This window comes from Echiichthys vipera, assembly GCF_963691815.1.
Source record: "Echiichthys vipera genome assembly, chromosome: 11".
Lineage (NCBI taxonomy): Eukaryota > Metazoa > Chordata > Actinopteri > Perciformes > Trachinidae > Echiichthys > Echiichthys vipera.
In genome coordinates, this window is record NC_139836.1 from 8,518,138 (window position 1) to 8,544,887 (window position 26,750).

A 26,750-nucleotide genomic window follows, 5' to 3' on the forward strand; every position below is an offset into this window, starting at 1 on the left:
TTTCCGAGTTGAGGGGAACTGTAGGGTCGGGTTAAAAATATTCTATAGGTTCGTCACTATCACTTACACATTTCACATAATTGTGTCCATTCATGCAGGGTCCACCCTGGACAGGACGCCAGTCCATCACAGGACACATAGAGACGAACAGAGACAGACAACCATTCACACCTACGGGCAATTTAGAGTCATCAATGAACCTAACACCTGCACGTCTTTGGACTGTGGGTGGAAGCTGGAGAACCCGGAACCCTGTCACTGTGAGGCGAATGTGCTAACCACCACTCCACCGTGTCACCCTAATTGGCTCCATGTTAATGTGAAAATGCTGCAATAATAGATTTAGTAGACCTACTATAAGCTACCTGTTCAGTAACAGCACCAAAATGCTGACAAAGGTAGAGACTAGCATTGTTTAGCATTAAGCAGCAAAAGAGTCGGCTATTTCTCTCAGAAGTTGGTGGAGACCAAACCAGAGAGAAAAGGGAGGGTGAAAATTTGATTTACAATCATCAGTTGGACACAAAAAAATCAAAATGGAGGCTAATATTTCTCTCTGTCAATGTGTAAATAACCAACACGTTCTCACTCTTAATTGCTTAAATCCAGCAGCTCGGTCAATGACTCAGCATCTGATACTGATGCGCAAGGCACAATTCAGTGTCTGTATGAGTGAGACACATTGGGCTTGCACCTGCTCAACCGCGGCACAGTGAAATGAGGCAATATAAAGAGCGACAAGAGGATAATAATTTATATTTAAAAAAATAAAGTCCACTTAGGGAGAAGTTTTGGGTGGATGGAAGGGTCAAACAAACACTGGACTGTCACCCAGGAGACTGCTGTTCATGTCCTGTGACTGAAAGTCAATGTTGACTTTTTTATGCTCATGTTACATAGGGTATGAAACCTATGTAAGTCAAGTATTTAACTAACATCACATAAGTAAGTTCTGTGACGATCTTACTTATTTTAACCCAAATCAGGATATTTTTTTCGTCTGTGTGTGAGTTGGAAATGAGAATGTGTTGAAATAAGCCAATGTTTGCTGACAGGTTTGTCATATAAATTTAAAAGCTGACAATAAGTCAGCTATTACACTTGCAGTGTGTTTCCACCGCCTCAAAGTAGCTAAATAGAAAAAAACACCTTTCCAAGATTAGCTTTATTTATTCTCTTATTTTGAAGTATTGTGTTTCCATAGAGTTTCAGTTACATGATTATAAGTGCTCTTAAAATAGTATGAGTTGAGGCAATGTCAGTCTTACCAGTGAGTCCCTCTTGAACTAAAAATTAATCAGGTCATCAGCTGCCTCTTTCAGAAAATAACTGACCTTTGTCCCAGTAGAATAATGTGCTCCAAATTAATTGGTAAGGGAGGGTAAATGAGTACGGGGCGATATTATAAAGCACCCAGTGGGAGCTCCAAAATAGGCTTTCTCGCAGTGGGATCCACTCTGGCCAACAGAGGGAGGTGGAGAAGATGCCAGAGATTTAAGGCTACAGTCCAGGCAGAAAAGGCTAACTTTGTGATCTGACCCAACTGAAACACTATGACAGGGTTAACTGGAACCCCCAGTTTATCACGGCCCTGCATGACCACTTCTTTGTGTTTGGGTTTATGTGTGGGCAGGCACAGTATGTTTTCCCCATGGCTGCAGTGCATTCACTTATATGATTTGATAAATCAAGCTCAAGTTAAAGGTTCTCTGGGCAACATTCAGCAAAACCCTTGTTGTTAGTGACACCTGTGGCCTGGGCGTCCAGTCAGCATCCTGTGGCTCGCGCCCGCATGCTCACGCACCCCATAGCCATGAGTGAGTAGCGGTTAAAACAGTGAGACTGAATTGACCGTTTTATTGGTAAATACTGTAAAATGAATCACAACCATAAGGAATAATGCTAGATTGCTGCCAACCAACAGTGGATACCACACAACCAAGCCACAAGCCAGCTTAGGTTTTGGTGAGCTAACATTAGAAGGCAAGCTAACGTTAGCCAGCTAGCTGTAGCTTGCTAAGCTGCATGGATCTGGCGTTGTTTCGTAATTCAGTGTCTTAATCAAGTAAGTAAAAGTTACAGTAATAAGTAATGGTAAGAGTACATTTTATTATATATTTACAAATGATTTATAATCACTGCACATTAACTTTAAAACACTAGTTAAATTTGAATCTTTTTTTATCAGAAATAATAATTTATTATTATTATATTTATTATAAAAAGTAATTTCTGGTAAATTATTATAATTTTTTGGCAGTTTTTTAAAGCCTTTATTTTACAGGACAGACAGAAAATGGGGTGAGAGAGCAGGAGACATGCAGCAAAGGGCCTTGTTGGAATTGAACCTACGGCTGCTGCCTCAAGGACCTTCAGCGTCTTTACATGGGCGACTGTTCTAACCGCTCAGCCACCGGCTGCCCAAATTTTTAGTTAATTTAACCATTATTTCATATTTGTGATAACCGTAACGAATCCCGGGATCGGAAGGTCGAAGACACTCAGGGGTGACAGGGGACATATGACTGAAAAAGCCTACCCGGAAAGTCCCATGATGCATTGCGGAATATATTTTATAGCTTTTTCGCCACTAACTCCAATAACGCATTGTAAAAACACCAAGTATGATATATCTCTGTGTTCGCTCTGATCTCAGCTATCATAATAATAATAATTATATATAATTATTAAAAATGTGGTTATTAATAAGTCACAAACATGCTTCTCTGAGGCAGTAAAAGGTGCGCTCGCTGTGATGAGAAGGATCATCTTAAGCATCATCCCAGTGTGAAAAAAAAGGAGTGCGTCAGGTTGTGTTTAGGTTATATGAATTCATACATTTTATGCGGTCCAAATAAAATGATTTGCCGAGCTTCGCGCCTCTCAGCAGAGCGAGTGGTCTGTGAGAGATAGCACGGAGCGGCGAAGAACTGATGAGTCAAGAGGCAAAACGCGAGTCAACATCGGCTCTGCTTCCCAGCGATGGCGGAGGCTAATGCAGCTTCATCTGGAGCTAAAAAGAGATGAGATGGTTATTATAGTTCTGTCACACTGTTTTATTTGTGCTCTTGTGCTGCTCACTTTCTCACCACACGGGTGAGGGGGGAGCGTCAGAGGTCAGGCAGGGGGAAGAGAGTGGGACTTTGGAGGTGCTGTGCTACATGCCAGAAAGGTAGAATAGCTTTAAGTAACATTGACTTAATTTTGTCACAAATGTGACGTTTAGAGGCCAGTGCATTACACTGATATTGGTGCGGGACTTGTAAATTTGACTTTGAAAAATTAGTAAATCCAAGTCACTCAAAATAACAAGTTGTAACGAGTTATTTTTTTCAGTGTAAGTAGCCTTTTAAAATGTGTCTTTAATCAATGTTTTTATGATAGCAATGCATCCAATGACAACTTGATGAACCTACAGACAATCATCAGCTGAATGTGCAGATCCCCCCGGCTTTAAAGAGCTTTATATAGCAAGTCTCAGTTAACTCTTTTGCTATCCTGCCCATTTTTCTGTTTTAGGCCACAGCAGGCAGCTGAACATGGGAGAAGTCAACCTTCAGGGCTTTCTGACAGAAAAGGTTTATTTCAAATAGTTTAGTTGCCTAAATTGAAATGATTTCTGGCAGAAAGCCCAGCAGACCAACTTCTCCCACGTGGCAGGCAGCTGATTTCAACAACAAAAAAGCCTCCAAAAACCTACACAACACTACCTGTTCAACACAGAACAGAGAGACGGACACAGTTAGTGACTAGCTGGGGAACATAGTGGAGCATTTAAAGAGACAAATTTCCTTCAGTAATTGGTTGAGACCCAAAAGCAGTACCGACTGGCTATGTGTTTGATTTAATTTATCCTCCGTGGGTAACAGCTAATATATTTCAGCTGCAAGAATGGAGTAGGAGTAGAGAGATGGCGTCTCTACAAACAGATATCTGCTTACAAATGCAGAAATCTAATAACAAAAAGATAATGAAAAGCTAAAGCGTTGTCAGGAGATAGCCGATGGGTTCCGTGATTGCATTCTGACCAATGTGTTCCGCCTCTAATGCTCTCCACATGGACCGTTTACCTGCATGCAACCAAAGCATGCTCATACATGATTGGTCAGTACTACTCGGGCTAAACCAGACCACTTCCATACCCAAATCTTTAAAGTACTTTGTTACTGTACTTGAGTACATTTTTCATGTATCTGTACTTTAGTTTAGTAGATTTAGTTTAGTGTACTTTTAACTTTTACTCCACTACATCTTTGAGCAAATATACTATACTTTCTACATTTCTACACTGGGTTACGTTACACGTTACAGTCACATCGCTATTTTCCCCCCAAATAAAACGTTATCAATAGCGGGAGAGTGATCCGAACTAATCAGGGCAGGCCCTTCTTCAACGAGTGGAGCGCGCCTGCACCCACCGGTGAACACACCCAAAATGGATATGGGAGAGGCTACCACCGAGACCGAGGCTGAGCCAGACATTCGCCACCCATGGCCCTATTTCAAAGAGTAATCTGAGATAACTGAGTCTAAAAATGATTTATAGAGATTACGGTCCCTCGAAAACACAAGGTGTGTTCTAATTCTGAGACACAGAATCGTAAGTTTTAAGTGTGAACTGTCAGAGGGTAAACACAGTAAGAAGGATAACAAAATAACTGATATGAGATTGTTTGCCACGGTATCAGTATTATCATCCGCAGCATTCTTATATAAAATGGCACAACCTGTACTATTTTTGTATTTACAAAATATACATACAGTGGTCACACTTGCACAGACAAGTCATTTTACTTTTAATACTTTCAGTATATTTTATACAAAGTACCTTCTTACTTTTACTCAAAGGTTAATGTGGAACTTCAACTTTGACTTAAGAACATTTTTGTCGGTTTATTTGTACTTTTGCTTAAGTACAGTGTTTGAGTTCTTCCTCCACCACTGTATGAATAAATTATAATGTTGCATAAAGACGAGATACAAGTTTGCATAACTTAAAGAGTGAAGATGTTGATGTTAATGTTGTGTTAAGAGCATTCCCCTGCCTCTAAGTGGTCTAAACATCAGTCATAGCAGGTTTAAAACTTAGAGTGGAACAAAAGGGCTACATTAAGGCGTATTAAACACTTTTAAAGTCAAGAAAAGAGTCACGCTACTTCCTAACAGATGATTCTTTGTGAAAATGATGCTGCTGCATTGTGGGCCACAAATCACATGATTTCTTTCATCGTTAAAGATATCATCTACAGTAGATCTCATTTTTCGACAAATAGAAATGCTGGAAAGGCTTGAAATCATCATCGTCTGTTTTTCCACAAAACGTTTAATTACCTAGTTAAATTCTTAAGATTACTCACTCAAGATTGTAGCAGTATGGCTTCGTTTGTACACTTAGTACATCCTCAGGTAATACAAATGAAGGTTCACTAACAATCGAAAAGTACTGTAGGCTAAACTTTATTCAAATGATGTGGGAATAAGACAGAGGGACATATATTGTCCAAAGGAATGACTGATAAACCTTGATCCACACACACATACAGACCTCCCTTCCACTGACGAAAGTTTTCTCATGCTAAATTCCCATGCTGACAGAGCTGGCTCTCTCGGGATACATACATCAGGTTCACATGACTGATTCCTGAGCGAGGCCGCTGGAGATAAAACTTCATGTCGAGCGAGCCTTAAAACATCATTACATGGCTGAATCCCTGCTCCTTTGGAGACATGAGAAAGCCTGATTATTTCCAGATTTGCCTATTTTTAGATTTTTAAGCAGTAGAGAGATCGGGGTCAAAGTGCACATACTTGCCTTCAGTCTGGAATTTCAACATCATTTTTTCCATTACCCAGAGTGCAGAAGGAGGGGCTTCTAACCAGCGCGTAGAACTTCTTTATCAGCAGCATACTCTCTCTCTCTCTCTCTCTCTCTCTCACACACACACACACACACACACACACAGATGTCATTACCTCCTCCTTACGTTCCCCCTGTGGGATATCCTGCCTAGAGCTAACGGTGTAGTATTTACTGACCCTCATGGAACACATTACCTGGGCTGTTATCTGCATGCACACAGAGCTCCACACATATTTGTCCCGTTATTTTTAGGGCCATTTCCACTTGCTTTCCCTTCTGCTGTTTGATTAGCAGGAAGAAAAGTGTTGGCATGCAAGCCTTAGCAGGGATACAGTTGCCTGGGTATTAATGGTTTATCAGAAATAGTTGTTTTTTTATTGAATTATGCAGACAAGTACACAAGGAAAAGTCTAATAGTTGTACAGTGTGTTTGCTTTAAGGTGAAAAAAAAGACAGAAAAACCAGCTATCCCTCCCAACAACCCACGTCAGACACGGTCACAATAACCAACCAAGTAACCAAATAACATGTAACATAAGTAGACAGGTAAAGGGGGGGAAATAAATCAATAAAACTAATAGCGAAAATAAATAAAGTAATTCACGAAAGAGGAAAAACAACAAAAATAATAAATAAAAAAGAAGAGGGTGTGGGATAGTTTTGAAGGAATAACTTGACGGTCGGGGCGGAAGTAGCTCAGTCCATAGGTGACTTGGCTAGGAACCGTGGGGTCGCTGGTTCAAGACCCTGTGTGGACCATGTATGGAGTGTGGACTGGTGGCTGGAGAGGTGCCAGTTCATCTCCTGGGCACTGCCAAGGTGCTGTTGAGCACTGGCGCTGGTCACTGGCAGCCCCCTCGCTCTAACATCTCTCCTTAATTGCATGTATAGGTCCTGTTTGTGCATGTGTGTATTTCGGGCCTGTGTGTGTAACATGTATAATAATAAGAGTGAAAAAATTAAATTTCCCCGTGCGGGATAAATAAAGTAATTCTTCTTCTTCTTCTTAAGGAAATACCCTTATGCCTATCCTATAGAAGACTTTTAAACACGACACTCACATCTAAAGACAATGTGTCATAAGTCACAGAGTTTTACTTCACAAACTCAAAGATCTTGCAAAGACTTGTAGAGTCACAAGGCTATCAGACTGTTCAGTCGTGACGTAACGCCCTTTCAAAATATGATTTGGGGTCTGAGCCGCTCCAAGCCTCATATTTAACACTGCAGCACCGTGTTCCCTGTTGTTTGAACAGATATGAGTCTTTAAAAAACACCATAATTGTCATTTTAACTCGTTCTTATCGATGTAAAAGATGTCTAACTGACAAAAGAGGTGATCGTAACTGTTCACATGCTCTGCCGTTGTGGTTTGTTCTGAAAGAACAGCCGAAAAGAAAAAGAGAAGACACCACGGAATGTGACAATGTGACAAGACCCTCATTTTCTACGGCCCAAGAGAACCAAGACTCACATTCTTGCGACCCCAAATAAATCCCCAGCCCATCTAAAGCTCAAGTTACAACTTGCTTATTTAACTTGAAAAAAAAGAGAAATGTATGAACAACCTTACTAGGGGTTCGATGTTCGTCTATTTCTTGACTGAGAGCAGTGGCTTTCCTGTCTTGTCATCGCCGTGAGGTTGCTAGGCATCCAGCAGATCATGACTCAATTGGCATTTTAACATTTTGTACAGATTAAACAAACAAGATGTGCAACAGCGTGCAGAAAGACTCATTTTGTTACCGAAGGCTGTTTCCCCCTGCCTTCATTCTCTATGCTAAGCTTAGCTAATTGGCAGCTGGCCCAATTTATTACCGTTTTCATGAGGATGGTATCAATATTCTTATCCAACTTGAATAAGCATATTTATATATCTATTATTCCTTTACAACCCTCTATTGGAAGTGTTTCCCAAAAGTAGTGGTTGGTGAATGGTTTGCTGAAATTCTAAGACACGATGGTGCACATACAGACAGTTACCAAGCAGTTCGCAAGCTTATTAGCTTTTCCCCTTCTTCTTAAAAATCTTTATTGAATGAAATGTACACCCTAGATTAAATAAAATAATACCAGGGGGAGTAGACAGCTCAGCACAAAGAAACTAAAGAAGCTCAGTGTACTATTGTGACTGACTAGTGCTCGCATGCCCTGGCTGGCTAGCATTATAGTGGTACCGTACCTCACCAGGGGTGTTTCCTATATTCCTCCGATCAATACCCTCTTAATATGATTCATTAAGGCAGGTGTCTCAAAGTGATCCAGTAAAGGGTTGCTGTGGCTGCAGGTTTCCATTCCAACGAAGCGAGAACACACCTGATCCAACAAATCCAACTGTGTGAAGGCGATTCAGTTGGTTGAATAAGTCTTGTCAGGTGAGTTCTTGCTTTGCTTTGTTTCAAAGGGTTTTTTGTTCGCAGCAATGTTTTTCCCGAGGTGAAATGGTTAATGTATGTCTCCCTGGGTCAAAGTCAGAGACCACATTTAAAGATTGACGACATGGCTCCACCTCCTCCCGCTGTGCAAAACGGAAGTCAAAATATCCCAGATAGGGGCGCGGCCATATTGTCATTTTGGAGCCAGAGTCTGCGCAGCAAGGATCGGGCGGTAGAGTCACGTCATCAAAGCGACGTCCATACACCCGAGATACTAATCGCTAGGCGATCACGGCTGTCAATCATGACATTTCACCTTGGATACTTATGACCTATTATGCACCCAGCCACCAGGGGACTATCCAGATACCTTGTACCATGTCATCCACTTACAGCTTATATCCTACTGATGTAATTCTCCCTGAAATGTACCTCAAATTTGTGGGTAAGGCAGTTTTCTCGGTGTTGACTGATATCTCCTCACGGAACAGATTTGTACCATCCTCACTGCATTTGAAACATCTATAACCGCGTTATATCAAGACACAAATGAGACCCTGGGAACATTGGGATGACCCCCCACAGCACCTAGAATGCTTAACCAGTCTTGCGAGGTCTGAAATGATAAATTATAAAATTTGTAGCCATAAAAACACCATCAGTGTCTCACTGTACCACAGCTCTTATTACCACTACTCATCCTTGATCATATTTACCACCATAATTATTATTATTGTCATATTCTGTCACCTTAGCTGTACTTGTTTCTATTATTCTCCAATAATTACTGTCATAACATATAAGTCATATTCACATTACTATAGATATTATTATAGTTACTGGAAGTGTGTCTGTCTCTGTCTTTGTGTCTGTCTTTGTCTCTCTCTGTCCATCTGTCTGTCTTTTCTCTCTTTCTCTCTCCTTTTCTTCCTCCCCAACCGGTGCAGACAGATGTCCGTCCTCCACAGAGCTGGGTCTGTCTGACGTTCCTGCCTGTTCTAGGGGAGGTTTTCGTCTCCACCGTACTCTACGGGGGAATTGTTGGGTCTCTGTAAATCATAAATAAGTCATATAGTGTGGTCTTTACCTACTCTGTAAAGTGTCTTGAGATAACTTGTGTTATGAATCGGCACTGTGAATAAAATTGAATTGAAGTGACTAGGTCAACCAGCGTATACGTAGAAGAAAATATTTTGTCACGTGCAACGCACCAACTTCATCTTCTTCCCCTTGCTACTCTTCCTCATCCTCCATCTCTCCTTCCTTCCGTCTTCTTCTGCCTATTGAGGACACCACTAATGGTTTTTCTTTTTTAGATTTGCCTTCTTTCGGCCTCCGCCTGAGCAAAAATATTAACTCTTAGCTATCCAAACCCAGTATGACTTACTGTGAGCACATAGGGTAACAAAATCTTAACTTTATGATAAACATTAGTCAGTCAGAATGGTACAGTGCAGTCTTTACAGTTTACATAACTCTAATGGTACTGGGTTTACCATGATTGCGATGAGTATCATTCTGCAAAAGAGATATTATCTACTTTCTATTGTTTTCAAGGGCGGCATGGTCCCTTTTTAATTAAATCTCTGTTCACAGCAGGATATACACACACACACACACACACACACACACACACACACACACACACACACACGCATGCGCACACACACACACACACACGCACACACACACACACACACACACAATAGCATTGGCACAGATTTATTCCCTTTGAATGTTATCATTACCGGATGACTGATTATAGATATTCTGTAGCATATTCTGTTCACACATACAGAACATGGCGAGACACCATGCAAATAAACATACACTCGTGCATCACAACTTCGGAGTCACAAAGATACACACTCACTCTCTCCCCACAAACACACTCTCTCCTCATGCCAGACACAGCTGTGAGCACTCTCGTTTTGGCGATAATCTCTCAGCTCTTTTCAAAGACTCTTAGTGACCGTGACCCCCTCCTAAAACACACACACGTCTGATAATACATAAGCCACCGAAACCACCTGTGTGATGACATACGTTACAATTCACAGAAATTAAAATATAGCAACGAAAGAGGCCAAAACACATATTTCACTCTCTCAATAAAGTGAGCTGTCACTCTGATTATCTTCCCTCATCTGTCCACTTAGGAACAAAAGCTCATTGGTCTGTAATCAAGCATGACATATGGCTGCCCTGCGCTACGGACCTCAACTTACCTTTGACTGAAGTGGGCTATTTATGGTCCCGGGCTCCCTCCAAACCATCAGGGGAGATCACATCATGCTGCGTAAAAAGCATGTCCGTAATTAATACATGATGGTCTGTGAATGATACAGAAGAGTCACGCTGTGTTTCTGCCAGATGTTGGGTTCCAGAAGCTAAAAGGTGACAGGAAGCAACATCACTGATCATTTATCTTCAAACAATTCTGCTGATGACCACAACTGCCAGCCTACTGCATTTAAACAGGTAGAGCTGTGAGAAAATATCCATAAACAATTCAGATTATCTGTGATATTATGTTTTGCAATAGTGTATACATTCTGAAAAGCACTGTATTGATTTTTAATTAACAGCTAGATGGCTAGATAGTATTATTGCAATGTAGCTTCAGCCACTGGACTCAATGCAATTATTCTGTGAGGTAAAATTACTGTTTTTGTCAAAGGAGTCTGGTGGCTTTGACGAGAGCATAGAAGGATGTAATGGCTTCTGTTCCCAGGCTGAAAGGTCTGTCTGACGGCAAGGTCGAGTGGTGTAGTCATTGGGACTTGCTAGCTTACTGGGTTGTCTCTAGATGGTAACCCTAGATTTGTGAACCCCCCCAGCAAAAACTCTGCAGGACTCACTTCCTGACCACCTTTACTAACCTTAACCATTCGAGTTCAATGCCTGAAATGAACCACCAATCATTCAAGGTTCCTGTCTGACTTCAACCATCTTGTTAGACTTTTGCAAATCTACCATCTAGACACGACCAGGTTACTGCTACTGTACTTCTACTAACTCACCCTAAGTTCCGCCCATAATCATTTCTACTGTAACGTCCCCAAGAATAAGGTGGATACTATGACAGTTTTCCTAAAATTTGATTTAAAAAAAAAAGCAATGTACCAAAATACAGTACGTTTATTTGTAACCCCTGTATCATGAAACACATATCGCCATATTTTGTACGATTATCTATTGGACACATATTTTTGCCTACAAAATCAATATGACCTCTTTTTTCTGTAATAAGGTCTACTCTTCAGCCTATGAGCTAGCATTCAACGGTCACGTTTTCACTTGAGGTTACTTTTCCTTTTCTTGAGGTGTTTTCCAGCTCAGTCCTAAGCCTGGTTCCAGATAACAGGTGAGCAAACGCTTTATCTGCAATTTGATGTCAACAAACAGGCTTTGTGAAGCCTGGAAAATACATATCCGAATAGATTCTCATTCACATTAATTGGTTTCCAGTCTTTGAACATGACATTTTCCAAAGTAGGAAATCTTTAGATCAAAGAGTGTGTCCACGTTTGGCAAAGGATGTCTACGGTGAGTCTATGCAAGGATCGCACACACAGTGGAAAGGGTAATTACAGTGTAACTTCCGCAGCACAACATGTTAAGACACGAGTGTCAGGTCAGTAACACTTCAGCTGTGTGCCAGTGGCTGCCGATTGAGCCCAGTGACATAGATTAGTGTGAATGCTATATGTTGTCAGGCATCCACTAGATCACAGATGTTCTTGTCAAGACTACTCAGAGGTTTGATGTGATGATGATGTATCAGTAGTTACACAGTCACACACATTTGAATGCAGTGAAGCACATTACGTTTCCAAATATTCACATTATTGATTGGTTTTGATTTCAGCTTGTGGACAAGCTGCTTTAAACCTCATCCATTTAACATGCATATCCTTAGGGAGCAGTTCTTGTGGCTCAGAGATCTAATGCGCATATTAAAGATGCATTACACCGCATTTTTTATGTTTACAACAAACTAAATTACTCCATAATTAGTTTATATTACTGCTGAGCCCAACAATTCAGGCTACAGCTTTTGCAATTTATAGCTGTTTTGGCCTCACAATTTTGGTGTCTAGGTTCCACAAACAAAAGCAGTTATGGTTTATATAAAGTAATATGCAGGACTATGACTATGCACACAAGAAACATCTATCAAATGCAAGTGGACATTTGACAAGACTCACACTTCTCTCTGTTTTTGCTGAATTTGTAAGCAAAACATTGTTTGTTTTGGACTCTTTCTGCCCCCCAGTGGTCAAAGATCAAGATAAAGGTAAAATCTGTATTTAAAATGTTCTTTTTGTTAGATGGTGGAGGTGTTTGTGCGCGGGTCTGCAGTTTATTTGCCTGTGTAAAGTGTAATACTTTTGAGCTTATTGACCCTCTTCACAGCAGACATTTTGACTTGTCATAGTAGGAAATCACAGGTGTGATAATAACATTAACGAGCCAGCATGCATAATACAAGGACCCTGAAACTTTAGAAGCTAAAAGTAACTCAACCATCATTCATTGTATTATTTACACCTGTGCTTTTCCTACTTTGAATGTACTAAATGATACTCCATGTCACAGATGACCTTTCAGTTGAATAGAAATCATAACAGCTTTAAATTAGACATTTCCCATTTCTGACCAGAGAGTTCCATCAGTTCTCAGTCTCTCCCTCACATATATTCTCTTATTCTTTCAAAATCGAACAAAGGGAAATCCTGAACAATATATGCAGGCACAGTAGACTTGGCCTCTTAACTTTACTTGCACCGCGGTTTCACAGTCAGACATTAGACTTACATGCCTGAACTCACGTAAGTAGGCCTACCTGAGTAGTAGTTAAGGTAACTTTATTCACACTGCAAAATCATAACAAAAGTTATCTCAGGACCCTTTACAGTGTAGGTATAGTCTTATTCATGATTTACATAGACCCAACAATTCCCCTGTTGAGTACACAGTGGCAACGGAAACCTTCCCTATTACAGGCAGGAACGTGGGACAGACCCAGCTCTGTGGAGGACGGACATCTGTCTGCACCGGTTGGGGAAGAAGAAAAGGAGAGAGAAAGATAGAAAAGACAGACGGGTGGACAGAGAGAGACAAAGACAGACAAAGTCCCAGAGATGCAAGCAAGCACAAAAGTAACAGTAACTATAATAATATCTATAGTAATGTGAATATGACTTATATGTTATGACAGTAATTATTGGAGAATAATAGAAACAAGCACAGCTAAGGTGACAGAATATGACAATAATAATAATTATGGTGGTAAATATGATCAAGGATGAGTAGCGGTAATAACAGCTGTGATACAGTGAGACATACCACTGATGGTGTTTTTGAAAAATGTATAAGACTAATGATAGTATATATGAGTAATATTTATAATAGCAGCAGGAAGCATCATGCAGGACCACGGCAGCAGGCAACTCCACCTGCAAGACGACAAAGCACAAACAACTCTGAGGAAGAAGTTGAATTAGTAACATGCGTTGATGAGACATGAATGATACAGACAGAGAGGAGAGAAGGTCAGAGTATCAGGAAAAGTATTATCCCCCGGCAGACTAGGCCTATAGCAGCATAGCTAAGGGCTAGTAAGCCCTAACTATAAGCTTTATCATAGAGGAAAGTTTCAAGTTTACTTTCAAATACGGGGATGGTGTCTACTGATCAGCACTCAGGAGTTGGTTCCACAGGAGAGGAGCTTGGCCTCTTGGAAGCCAAAATGCATGCTAAAGTGCCCTCTTTGCCGCCAAAACATGTAAGTGCCCTCTAGGATCCAAAACGCGTGTTAAAGTGCCCTCTAGGATCCAAAACGCGTGTTAAAGTGCCCTCTTCAGTGGCTTTTCGCCCCTGCCCTTCAAAAAGTCTGTACACGCCACTGGTACCATGACGCTGTACAGTGGAAGCTCAAAAAATGTCAAACTTGCAATATTTTCATGCAAAGCGCTCCACCAATTCAGGCCATGTACACTTCTCTGTCGCATATGTAAAACGTTGGGAATACAGTAAAAGCACAAAAGTCAGCCAGGTACTCTTAAAAACAAACTGAAGTTTAGGTTGCGGTTGTGGGCAATATAGGACTGCCCGACTGTCCGATAATGGACGCCGTGCGGTTAGGGACGGAGCCGTCGTGTTTACGGTGCGCTGGCCCTTTAAGACAGCCCGTGTTTCCATTGGCACGGTGACGTCAGAGCACGAAGGACTCCAGCCTATCCTCTCTAAACAGTGAAGGCAATGGTCCTGGCAGAGAGTCCTGCTTTCGGAGGGACACTTTTACACTGTCCGAAAGCTAGGGGAAACACTCGTCGCTGATATGAACCAGAGCCCTCGGACACTCGCCGTGGATTAAAACGGAAACTTTAAACGATGGCTCTGAACGTGAAAAAGTAGCACGAGAGAGCAGCACGCTAGCCGCCGCCGCCAACGGACCCTTCTCGTGCAGAGCAACTCCCGGTAGATGCACGGCCACTGCTGAAAAATATGTTCCAGCCGAGCCGCCTCAACCCCGGCTTCAGCGGAAGACTCCCAGTGTTGTAACCAGTTTCGTGAGACATTCGCCGGCTTCTGTTCGTTTGTTTTTTCCCCCTCCGCTCCTCACCTATAAAGTCCAAGTCGTACAAGTCCCCGAACCCACCTGCGAGAGAGAATTATGGCAGGGAAGCTGACAACCGCGCAAGGCACAGGAATACTGCTGGTGACAGCCAACGTTGGATCTCTGTTCGAGGATGTGAGTTCCCCATTGATAAACGCTCCGTGTCGGTGCTTCATGTTCACACCAGTGTTGTAGTTGCACTTGTTTTTCTTTTCGTACTGCCAACTCTGCCTTCATGTTATGCTAAACGACGTCTCAGCTGGTCACGACTCAGGTGTCAAGTCGCGTGCGGTAGCCTAAACACCTATACACCAAACACATGGGCTTCACATGCCCTTAATGAAACACGCTAGCTCTATGTGTTAAGGGTTATGCATTCTACACATGCAATGACCTATTTTCTCTCTCATGTCCTTTTCCGTATGAATGGCAAAGCTGTGAGTAGTGATGATAATGCTGCAGTATTGCCATAGTGCTTATTACCTATGATCCAGGCTGTAACTTGGGCATGCAGCAGCAATCTACCTTTGCAGAAAACACCCACCTTTTGTAGTCTGATGTCAATCTGCGCGTTTGGATGTGTTTATAGAACCCACACCATTATAAGAGTACAGAACAGAAGTTTACTGATATGTGGGGTTGCTTTCCTTGCAGTGATCACCGGGGATGCTGATTGCTGCAGTATACAGTGCAGTAGCTGATGTTTCACACCTTCTAGTTATTTTTTTTTTCATTCAGGTGAGGGCTGCCCTGCAGTATCTCCCTGAACAAGAGGTATGGTATTTCCTAGAGGAGACGGCGTAATGAGTAACACCAATGGCAATTGAGATTGTAGACTCACCAACATCCTATTTGCATCGAATTGAGAACAAGCAGCATTCAAATATTCATCCTAGATTAAGCCACTTTACTTGGCGGGACAAAGCAATAGCATGCTCCACGTGAAAATGGGTGTGTCAGGCCTCCTAAGGAGTGACTGTGCGGGTTGTTGAATGATACCTGTTGCTGTATTGGACTCTCTTGGCACCAAATGACACTGAGATATGGTGGAAAGTGGTACAATGAAATGCTTCAAGTTCAAACACTTTGTGTCACTTTCAGTGTTGTGTCAATAGAGAGTCCCCTTCTTCCTCCCTCCTTTCACCCGTGTGAGGAGCTGAGCCCAAACATGAGGGAAGAGCTGTCTCCCTCACTGGAGTAAGCCTATTAATAGCCGGCCTCTCACTAGCAGCACGCTTTTGGTGTCTTGTGTCTTTTTTCTTCCTCCACCAGACTTTTAACAGACGGCGCCAAAATGCACATTAGAGCATGTTTCCTTCGGTGAGCGGGTGTGCTGGTCAAATATAAGGCTATCTGTAGTCTCCAGTGTGTTAACACTCCTTTTGATATTCTTTGTGGACCGCTTTTAGTGCATGTCCCACTATTAGTTCCACTGTATAAGATACCATATGAAATGCATCAGGCCTTTTTAAAGTTGGATGTGTATTCTCATATCATGTCCGTTTTTTCCCCTTGTAGATTGTTTGATCTCTAGATGGAAATATGCTATTAAACTTTCCTTTACTCATTGCAACTCAAATAACATGGCTGCAGGCTTCTGTGTTGACAGCCATTACGAATGTAAACACTCTTAACTGCCTCAACATTGTGTTGTGGTGTGTTTGAATAAGGAGTGCCACTCTGCAAGTATTGATTAAAGCATTTCATGGAAAATATACACAGATTTTTTTTCCCCTTGTAGATTGAAGGTGTAGGCAAAAGAGGTCCCTTAAGATGAAGAGGACAAGATGGCTGTGGACAAATGTCAAGGATTGGTCTATAAGTTGATAATCGGGTGATGTTGGCTCTATTATCATATGCTGTCATGCCTCTTGGAGTTTGGACCCTCAGATTTGCGGGTTTCAGCCAAAATGATGCAGATAGAATTTGTGCACCCCATACATTTGGGCCGTGGATAGAGGATACTGGACACAAGTCGGTTTGTTCTATACTTTCTGAAACTGGTTGCCTGGTGGAAAGTATGTTGTGGTAACTGTAGTTTTCTGTGGTGTTATGGGTGCTTTTAAATTAAAAGAAGACTATGTCAATTTTTTAAGCTGAAATGACATAAAAAGCATATTTCTGTGTACTATAAAAACATCCTTTTCGATAAAAACTATGAAGTAAATACATTGCAAAACACTGTCCCATTGACAGTTTTAACCAATGTAACTAAAGCATTTATTATTTAAAGATTCATTGCTGTCAAATGTTATACTTTATTTGTTACATGATGGATGCACTCCCTCAGAATAGCTTGCAGTGTCTTAGATGGTGGATTTAGAAATTTGTCACAGCTCCATGGCTGTGTCTGTACACTGTACACTGTAGGTGGCCCAGCACTAACAATGCTCCCAACTCTGTCTTAAGCCCCTTTCCCACTGGTCGAAAAACCCACTCACACCCACTAACATCTGGCTTCTGTCCTTAGCGGGAAAGGTTACAATCGGCATTCATTCCCAGGACAAATAAGTCCGCAGCGGTCGCTGCTCCAGCTCCGATCGGCAGTGACGGAAACATGATACCAATTTTCTGGTGCGATGCTAAGATGCGTGTTGTTTCGCTCTGTAACTTATTTTACTTTTTCAAGTTTCAGTTTTATTGGTCTTATTTAATTTAACACAAGGTCAACAGTACAATGCAATGTGGTTGACGAGAGAAAGGGTCAACTCAGCAATAAATATAAAATAAGATAAAATAACATTAAGGTAAAAAGATAATAATAAGATAGGATGACAACACTAAACAAGGTAAAAAAAGACCATTAGATAAAAGTGAGAATAGAGGTAAGATGGGATCACCTCACTTAAATGTAGTACTATACATTATATGCATAAATGGAAATGAGGGTTTAGTATAAAAGTAAGTGACAGAGTAATGCAGAGATGTAGTTAGGTACGTTCTGATGTTAACATTTTTCTCATCTAATCCACAAATTCCGTCCATCTCCATGTAAGTAACGCTTGAACATCGTTTCAAATGAGTCGCCACTGAGTTTTAAAGAGAGACTGAATAAGTAAAAAGTAAGTAAGAAAAAAACAGAAAGGCATACCTGCTACTGGCAATAGGAGAGGAGTCTATCGCCTTTCTTTAGCTTGTTTCCCTGTGTTCAAAAATTCTGCATATAGACACTTATCTTTCTGTAAAAGGGATTTTAGTGGCTGCTTCAACTATTAAGTCCCACAGTACTGTTCCAGTTAAATGCCCAAGTTTTCCTTGGATTGTAATACTATTCATCTTGCTTTCCCTCACACTGTTGCTTATTCTATTCATATGAAAAATAATCTCTAATCCGTTGTGCAGATTTTTAAATACACTCATGTGGCCCGTGCATGGTGATTAAAACCGATGCCTTTGTGTTAAAGTGGAATTGAACCAATTAGAATTTCCTCTGTTATTTTTTAGAACAACATCTAAAGCAAAAGACAAACAATCCTCCTCCGGCTCTCTCCAGTCATTTTCCATTGTTGAGCCATCCTCAGTGAATCTCATTATGACAGCAAACAATGGTTTCTCAAACAGACATTGAGGGTTAACTATTATTTGCCTTTTCTTGAGTTTTCGCATGCTCACTTTGTTTTTCTAAGGTAAAGCCCCACCACCACCACCTCCCAGCCGACATCTGGATTATCTGTTTGCTACTTTTTCTAAAAACAGCAGGGATTAGTTTTTAAGGGTATCTTTATTAAATAGAGCAGCATATGCAGCTGCTCAGATGTCCTTGTATGACAAGACACAGTGTAGCACATGGGAAAACACCACACATCCTTTTTTTCCTGGTCCTAATTAGTCCAGTCCCATCCAAACCTGTCATTTTTCCCCCGACACCAACAGTCTTAACCCTGTTTATATCATGGAGAGAATTGCGGGTCTTTTTCTACACAGTACTTTTTTGTTTTCAAAGGGGTAATGTTTAGACTCCATCATTTGTGCTAACCGGGCTCAAAAACAAATGTTATTAATTTATGTTGAGTAAAGAATGTTACCTGTTGACCTTCTACACACACAAATGCGTGTGACATTGAGACATACATTACTCTACACTACACATTAAGTCCTCCTGAGCCTTAGAATATTTACCCCTGAGGCTTGGTCTCATTAGCCATTATCCGTTCCCATCATGTAGACGCAGCAGGAATGCACTGCAGTATTCCCACGGGTCCTGCAGGATTTTTGATCCACAGTCAGCCTGTAGTACACAGATCACAACAGAAGAAGCCAATTAATGATATTGCGTTAGTGTCAACTGATGTCTTGTGCCTGTGTCATCAGCCATCACAAGAAAAAAAGCAAGTGTGAGTGTGCAGATTAGTGTATAAATGAATGAGCTCCTGTAAAATGCAACTGTGGTACCTTATAACCATCACAGCTGAGTTGAACTCTGATTGGAAGCTCATGCTGGTATGTGGGCATATTCACGTCAAACTGCAGTGTTTTCCTTTTGGCATTGGCTTGTTTAAACAGGTGGACACCGTGCTAGCTGGACTTGGGCGTCACCAAATAACAGCACCATGACGCCTGAGGCGCAGGTTTTGTTTTGAAAGAGGATGGAGGTGTAGCCTCGTCCTTGACGTGTGCATGTAATCTGCTATATCAACCAACCAGTTACAGAAAACAACTCTGAAAAGGAAAGTTTGAATGCTGAAATTCATGCTTGAGAAACCTTTAACAATGTTCAAGTACTAAACGCAAGTTACCACGCATAATGTTTTACTTGCCTGACATGAACATCTGAGAAAATACATTTCAGACAAGCCTGTGCCAGTATGTGAATCCCAATTAACCCTTAAAAACACCAAAGTCACACAGTAACACAAACAAACTAACTGATGTAGGCAGTGGCAGACTACAAACTCTTGTGTTCTGTGAGGTAAAATGACTGTTTTGTCAAAGGAGTCAGAAAGGGCTGTCTGACAGCAAGGTAAAGCTGTGAAAATAAAGCGTACACTTAAATTGAGTTGGATCATTTTAGGTGGCTGAAGCTATGTTCCCACTCAAAGACTTCCAAAGTTACAGGAGGGGGCGAGTGTTGCCATCCCCACCACCCTGGGAGCATTTCAAAATCACACATATTTTTGTCTGCTTTTCAGGTGGTTCACGTGACATATTTTCCGATACCTGCTCTCTGTCCGCTGGTGGGAGTGTGCATACCTGTGTGTGTGAGCACTGCTCGCAGCAAAATAAGTCAATCGATGCCGGTCAATCGTGCACCCCTAGATAAGTAACATAAGGCTATTTAGTTTGTTTAATAGAAAGGACAAGGTATAGACCTTTCTATAGGACAGGTATTCTTAAGGGTGCACTCACACTGTCCATTCGTGCCGTGCCAGGTGCTTTAGGGTGATTGCCCCCCCGTTACCCCGTGGCACGTGTACGCTTGTACTCAGATTACTTGAAATGATCTGGGCCGTGGCTCGAATGTTTCTTGCTCATAGCTTACGTCATCACCCCTCGAAGATTTCTCTTTTTGAATATTTTCATCTGACCAAATCTGCAGTAAACACTCCACCTCCGCATCCAACCACCGCAAACTGTTCTGCGGATTCGTTTTAAAGGTCTGTCATGGGGAACAGACGCAGTGAGAAATCAGGACCACGTCAATGTTTGTGCTCGTACATGTGTGCACGCTTGTGCCCGTACATGTGCATCTGTACTTAACAAAAGCCCACCTCTCTCAACCGGGCCGCGGCTGGCAGGCGTGCTGTGCCTGGGTGGGGTACGGTTGCACTCACACTGGTCAAATGTACTAGACTTTAGCCGTGAATCATGCTTGGGAACGGTACGAGTGATCTGGCGCTATATAGAACATAAAATGAACTTGGCCTTCAAGGGAGGCAGGAGGTGCCATTGAGAGGTTGGGGCGACGGGGCCTAAGTTATAGTAGGGGAAACACCGGATTGCTGTACTGTTCACACTACACAACTTCCTATCTTGTTGACTTGTTCTCACACTACCTTACAGACCCACGACCGGGGGTCACAAACTACAAGAAAGAATTCCTGATGAGTTTGCCTGGTCTTCAAACTACATTTTTCCCGAAAACACACATGAGCTGTGACATGGGAAATGCCCCCCAGCAAGCAGCAAGCAAGCGGTCCAAGTTGATTGAGTACTGATTTAAAGCGTTAAAACAAAGACTGAAAAAAAAAAGTATTAAGGCATGTTTTCTTTTATTACGTGTTACAAATGCAGCACATACAGTAAAGTTTTAATTGTTACCGGCGCAGCTTTCCCCTCAAGTGTCTTGCGCTAGATATTTAGTGATATTTGTAAGATATTTAGTAAGATATTTAGTTTGTTAGATATCTGGAATTTGTTGGCAAGGCTCGTGCCGTCCATCGTCTACTGTTGAAATGCACTGTAGTAGTAGAGCTAATTATCAAGCGGATTAATGCTATTTAGAGATAATCGGCATCGGCTGATTGCTGCGCTTACAAGGCCAATAACAAAACAGCTGCAGCCACATCAGACAAAACTTTTGTATAGGCATCCTGAGCCCCCACTCCTACTCCGGACAAGTCAAACATTTAACAGATTTATCATCGGTCGATGAGCAAGTGTAACTGTGAAGCCTTTTAGAGGCCGTCTACGTGACGATGAAAAGTTTTGAAAATGGCGTTTTTCCTTCTGCGTTTTCAAACTACACAGAGACAATGCAGACAATAACGGGGTTAAATAAAGAATTAAATTGTTGCATTTTATCAGACACAAAAAAACTCCCAAAACCAATAACCTCATGATATCGACATTATATATCAGCCACTCTGCTCTCCAAATATTGGCATATATCAGCAAATCCATATCTGACGACCACTAACCAATGACTATTGAATACCTCATTGAACCCTGCTTGAACTATCCCTTTCACATCTTCCACCACCCAAAACCTCTTAGTTCTGTTTACAGGCTTTGGTTTGCTTGCATTTGTGCAGTCTGAACCTAAATAAACCCAACAAGAAAATAACAAAGTCAACTTTTCCACTCCGGTTTGGTCTAGAGAAAACAAACTCTACTGTAGGTGTGATTTGAGTGTCCTCGTCCACTGTGTGATCTCTGCTGGTAACTGAATCTGGCTCGCTCACAAAGATCATATCATGAGTTTAGGAGACTTTCCAGCGGAAAGCTCAGCTGGATTATTCCAAATGTTTTATATCGGACACATGCCAGCTTTTATTGCCGAGGATGTAAGCTGATGTGTCGCCCTGCGCGTAGACTCCTGTTCTGTTCATATTATCCTAATGATGGCTGTCTAAATTGTCCTGCGCGCTCATCGCAGTAAACACTGGTCACTGGCTGTGGTTTTCATTTGATTATAACCACTCTGTTTTTGATTACGCACACCTCTTGTTAGCCAAGCCAAGATAACCATACGGTGATGCAATAGATCACTATGAATAGCCCCCCTTGTGGGCTTGCTCTTCCAACTTATTTTTCATCATGTCTCTCCGTTTCTCCCTCTACGTCTCCCACTCCTGTCCACTGACGGCTCATTAGCTCAGGCTATCACAGCCCGGACCCCACTGAGCTGCCATATTTACACTAGTAAAAATAGTACGGAGCAGGAAAAAATACCTGGCTGACTCAATGTGTCCTCAAACCTGGAAGTTTACAGCATTGCAGTGTTTTCTCTTCAATGACTGTTATACAGTGAGTGAGTGAGTGAATGAGTGTGTGTGGTTGGGAAGTATTTGAGAGGTATTTGTCATTACCAAATGTCTCTGCATCTCATTAGTGGTAAAGAGCAGTGTGGTTCAAATGCATTTTCCTTGTAAAACATGTGAAGATGTTACTGCAGCCAGCATAGAAACTATATTTAGCCTCGTAGTCACGTGTCTGCTGGTAGTGAATTCCCTAACTGAATAATATAATTGAGCATTCAGGATGTGTATTTATAGTGTGGCAATAGTAGAGCAAATGTGTGATGCCAGACATGATGCTGTGTTGAGGGTGAAACAGAGGAAACAAATACTATGAAAGCCTTATTCTTTATATCAAGTCTTTACTTTGTGTCCAGCTCTCCTCCTTGTTTCCTCCCTTTTTATTTCTTTTTTTTGGGGGGGGGTGTCAAGTTTTCTGAGAAGCTCAGCAGCAGAGCCTGTGACTAAGTACTTCATCTGACAGCTTGATTGTGCGTTTCTTCCTCTGCCAAAGTCTGTTCCAGTGTGTTGCTGCAGGAGTGGAAAAGTTTATGAAAGAAAGATCAGATGATGCTATTTTGGTTTTCTCCCTACTCTGCCCTGCTCCATCCTGTCATAACACGGAATTAGAATTTCAAAAGGAAAAAGATGTTGGAAAGAACAGAAAAGGCAAAGAAAAGTCAGAATTGTAAGTACAGCTTATTGTTCACCAGTATGTACCCACAGTGGCTGTTATTAATTATATGTTTAACAGTATTTGACGGTATTAGACCGTATACAAAGGCTACACGGTGGTGTAGTGGTTAGCACTGTCGCCTCACAGCGAGAAAGTTCCAGGTTCGCATCCCGACTGGGGCCTTTCTGTGTGGAGTTTGCATGTTCTCCCCGTCTCTGCGTGGGTTTTCTCCGGGTACTCTGGTTTCCTCCCACCATCCAAAAACATGCATGTGTTAGGTTATTTGATGACTCTAAAATTGCACCCAGGTGTGAATGGTTGTCTGTCTCTGTTCGTCTCTATGTGTCCTGCGATAGACTGGCGTCCTGTCCCCGCCTCACGCCTGATGTCAGCTGGGAACGGCTCCAGCCCCCTGCGACCCCGACATGGATAAGCTGTTGAAGCAGGTTGAAGATGAATGAATAGACTGTATACAAGTAGTCAAATGCAATCTCATATTTAGAGCTGCAAAAATGAAATGATTCGGTGTGTATTGATTAATTGGTAATGAGTGATTTTTTTTTTTAGAAAACTGAACCCGAATTTATTTAAGTGGTGGACAAAACGAGATACATGAGGACGTCATCTTGGGCTTTTTTTTATCACTTTCTGGCATTTTATGGACCAGATAACTAATCAGTTAATAGAAATTAGTTGCTAATGAAAAAAATAATTTATAGACTGTTAACAATATGCTTTTTATATTTAAAAGTGTAATATTCCCCTAATCTATGATTTTGAAAAAAACCCATCATCATTTCAGATTGAAAGAAAAATGATAGACGGTAGAGAATTCAGTGGTATTGCAAAATTAGGAGCCATATACATTGTATGACACATTGCGTGTTAGATTGACGTCTTAAAACAACACCTCTGTTGTAATAACAATGTAAAAATATCAGGAATGTTGAACATGCTGTCAACAACACCATACAATAAAGAGTGTTTGGTGTATTGTACAATGTATGTATAATGTACGTATATTGCATAATCGTTTGCATTAAAACCTAATCTTGGAAGGGGACAGATGTTGCTTCAGCAGAGAGTGGTGATGTTCCAGTCTTTAAGGAAAGCCCTGTGAAGTCTCCCACAACCACTCCAGCCTGTCACTGGGCTAAAAGTGGAGGGCCCTCTTATGAGAGGTAAGCCCCGTCGTCTGCGTCACTCAGCGCTCCGGGTTTCCTTCACACAGTCAGTGGCTCGTGATGGAATATATGCCAGACTCACTGACAGCTGGACATCAGTCAACAAGTTAGCTTCCCCAAAATGTCATACAAAATGATTAGGTAACACAAATTAGTAATAGCTTACTGTCCTTTGATGTCACCACTTCCATCACCAGCTCTTTTGCAATAGAGGTTTCAGTCCTTTATTTTTAGCATTCCTCTGAAATACACTCAAAAAGCCAAAATGTGTCTGCAAAATGAAATCATTTCAATAGAAATGCGGCAGTCAGGGGATTCACTAGCAGGGGCGCAAATTCAGCATTGACCAATTCAGTTCAATTTTATTTACAGTGCCAAATCACAACAGAGTAGATGTAGACCACACTATGACTTATTCATGATTTACATAGACCCAAGAATTCCCCCGTTGAGCACACAGTGGCAACGAAAACCTTCCCTATAACGGGCAGGTACGTTGGACAGACCCAGCTCTGTGGAGGACGACATCTGTCTGCACCGGGGGCAAGCTGTGTTCATAGGGCTGATGTTTGAGGGAACAAAGTTTTATTTAGCTTATGTTTGTCATGATAAGAGTTTAGAATTTCAATACAAAACTAGGATAAAACAAGATGCTTAATACCTCTCTCGATGACATGGCAAAAAGAAAAAGCCACATAAAATAGATAGATAACAAAACTTTTTTTAATAACAACCTGCATACAGTGCTGATTCTGGAAAAAGTCACTGGAAATGTTCATTTTTCTCCTCGTACTTTCATCTGTGCAGCCCTGGGTTGAAAATCTGATCTGTAAATTTGCTTTTTTTTTAATAGCTTTGATACTTTCTATAATATCAAATGTGGCTATTGTATCATTTGAAAACATGGTATTTTACTGTATGGTATTATTGATACTTTTGATTAATTTAGCGTTCCTCTGTCAGGGTACAAACTGATTCTCAAAAGAGGAATGCTTTCAGAGACATTAGTTGATGTTAGAAATACGTCTTTTGAAAAAAACTGCAAATCTTTTTGTGTTTTCTTGTTCCTAACTGAAAGCTATCAAGCTTGGAGAGGTTTTTAGAAAGAGCGGTGGGGTGTACCAAATCTCCGCATGTTGTATTTTGGAGAGATTGTTGACTATTTTTGTTGAATTCTTAGGTGGTAACAGATTAAGTAAAATTATGCACTCCCTAAAAAGACAACAATAGATATGATAAATGGAGACGGAAATGGTAGATTAATGTTAATAGGACGTGTTTGTGTTTGTGTGTGTGCCACCGCTGCTTAAATCAGTACCCCACTTGGGCCATCCAAGTCAAAAAAGATCTTGAAATGCCACTGGCTGCTAGGGGATGGAGAGGGAAGATAGCAAGTTCACAATGGCATGACAAGGGCAAGCATTTTGCTCATTTTGCTAACAAGGGGGTTGGGGGACAACATCCCCTCCAGGGTTCTTTTGGATGTCCGAGGCTGCCTCACAACAGACGAACCTGAGCTCTGACATCTTTCTGTTTTTGATTTGGTGCTGGCATTACCACACCAGGACAGAACTGAGGTCACACTGCAGCTGTTCCATGTGATTCATTTCTAACTTTTATCCAAATTAGGAAGTTACAGAGTGCCCTCGGTAAGAACCAGCATATTTTGTGTCTTTTATCAGTGCAGATGTTCACAGTTTTCTCCCTCAAGTTTGTCTTCTGAAGCATTTGATACATGAATTATTGGAGGCAGAACATTACTGTATCCTCGTATCTCCTGTTTGTATGTATTGTTTTGTTCCATCGAGGCATTGGGCTGTTTTTCTGAGCTGTATCTCCCAGGTGCTGCATCAAGTCACCATGCCCAAGAACAGAGCAAACGGGTCTGCAGAGGTGCGGACATGATCATGTTGCTGATGTGGGGAGCCATCTGAAGACACCCCCCGCCCCCGGTCTAAGCTGTTGATCTTACCAGGCAAACTAAACAGTCACTCACTGAACCAGGACAGGAGAGTTTATAGTGGATTTCTCTCAGGGGAAATGACGCACTCACAGACATATATGTGAATCTGGAGACGGACTCTCAGCAATATATAACATGAGACAGGGACTTTACAGTGGGTCGACACAGCTGACTTTTTCCAGAGTTCATTGACCCCGCTCAGGAGGATTTGATAGTTTGTGTGAGTGTGTGTGTGTAAGCAGAGCAGGACAATGAATAGCCAGGCCCCATTGGGCCCAGATAAGGAACTGGGATAAGAGTGGGAGTGTCAGCACGGACCGAGCAAAGCTTGGGTTCACTCCAAGAGCCATAATTATCCAGGATGGGAAAGCCACCCATCCCAACGATGAGG

At 41.6% G+C, this 26,750-nt stretch overlaps 1 protein-coding gene across 1 annotated transcript in view; it reads left to right on the forward strand.

The window, feature by feature from the left end:
* The first annotated feature begins 14,511 nt into the window (after positions 1-14,511).
* The window catches only part of inpp5a (inositol polyphosphate-5-phosphatase A), a 162,411-nt gene continuing 150,172 nt past the window's right edge, over positions 14,512-26,750 (forward strand). The window contains exon 1 of the mRNA XM_083922975.1: positions 14,512-14,995. Within this exon, the coding sequence (XP_083779101.1) occupies positions 14,918-14,995 (78 nt within the window). The 5' untranslated portion in view covers positions 14,512-14,917. The remainder of the gene's footprint in view (positions 14,996-26,750) is intronic.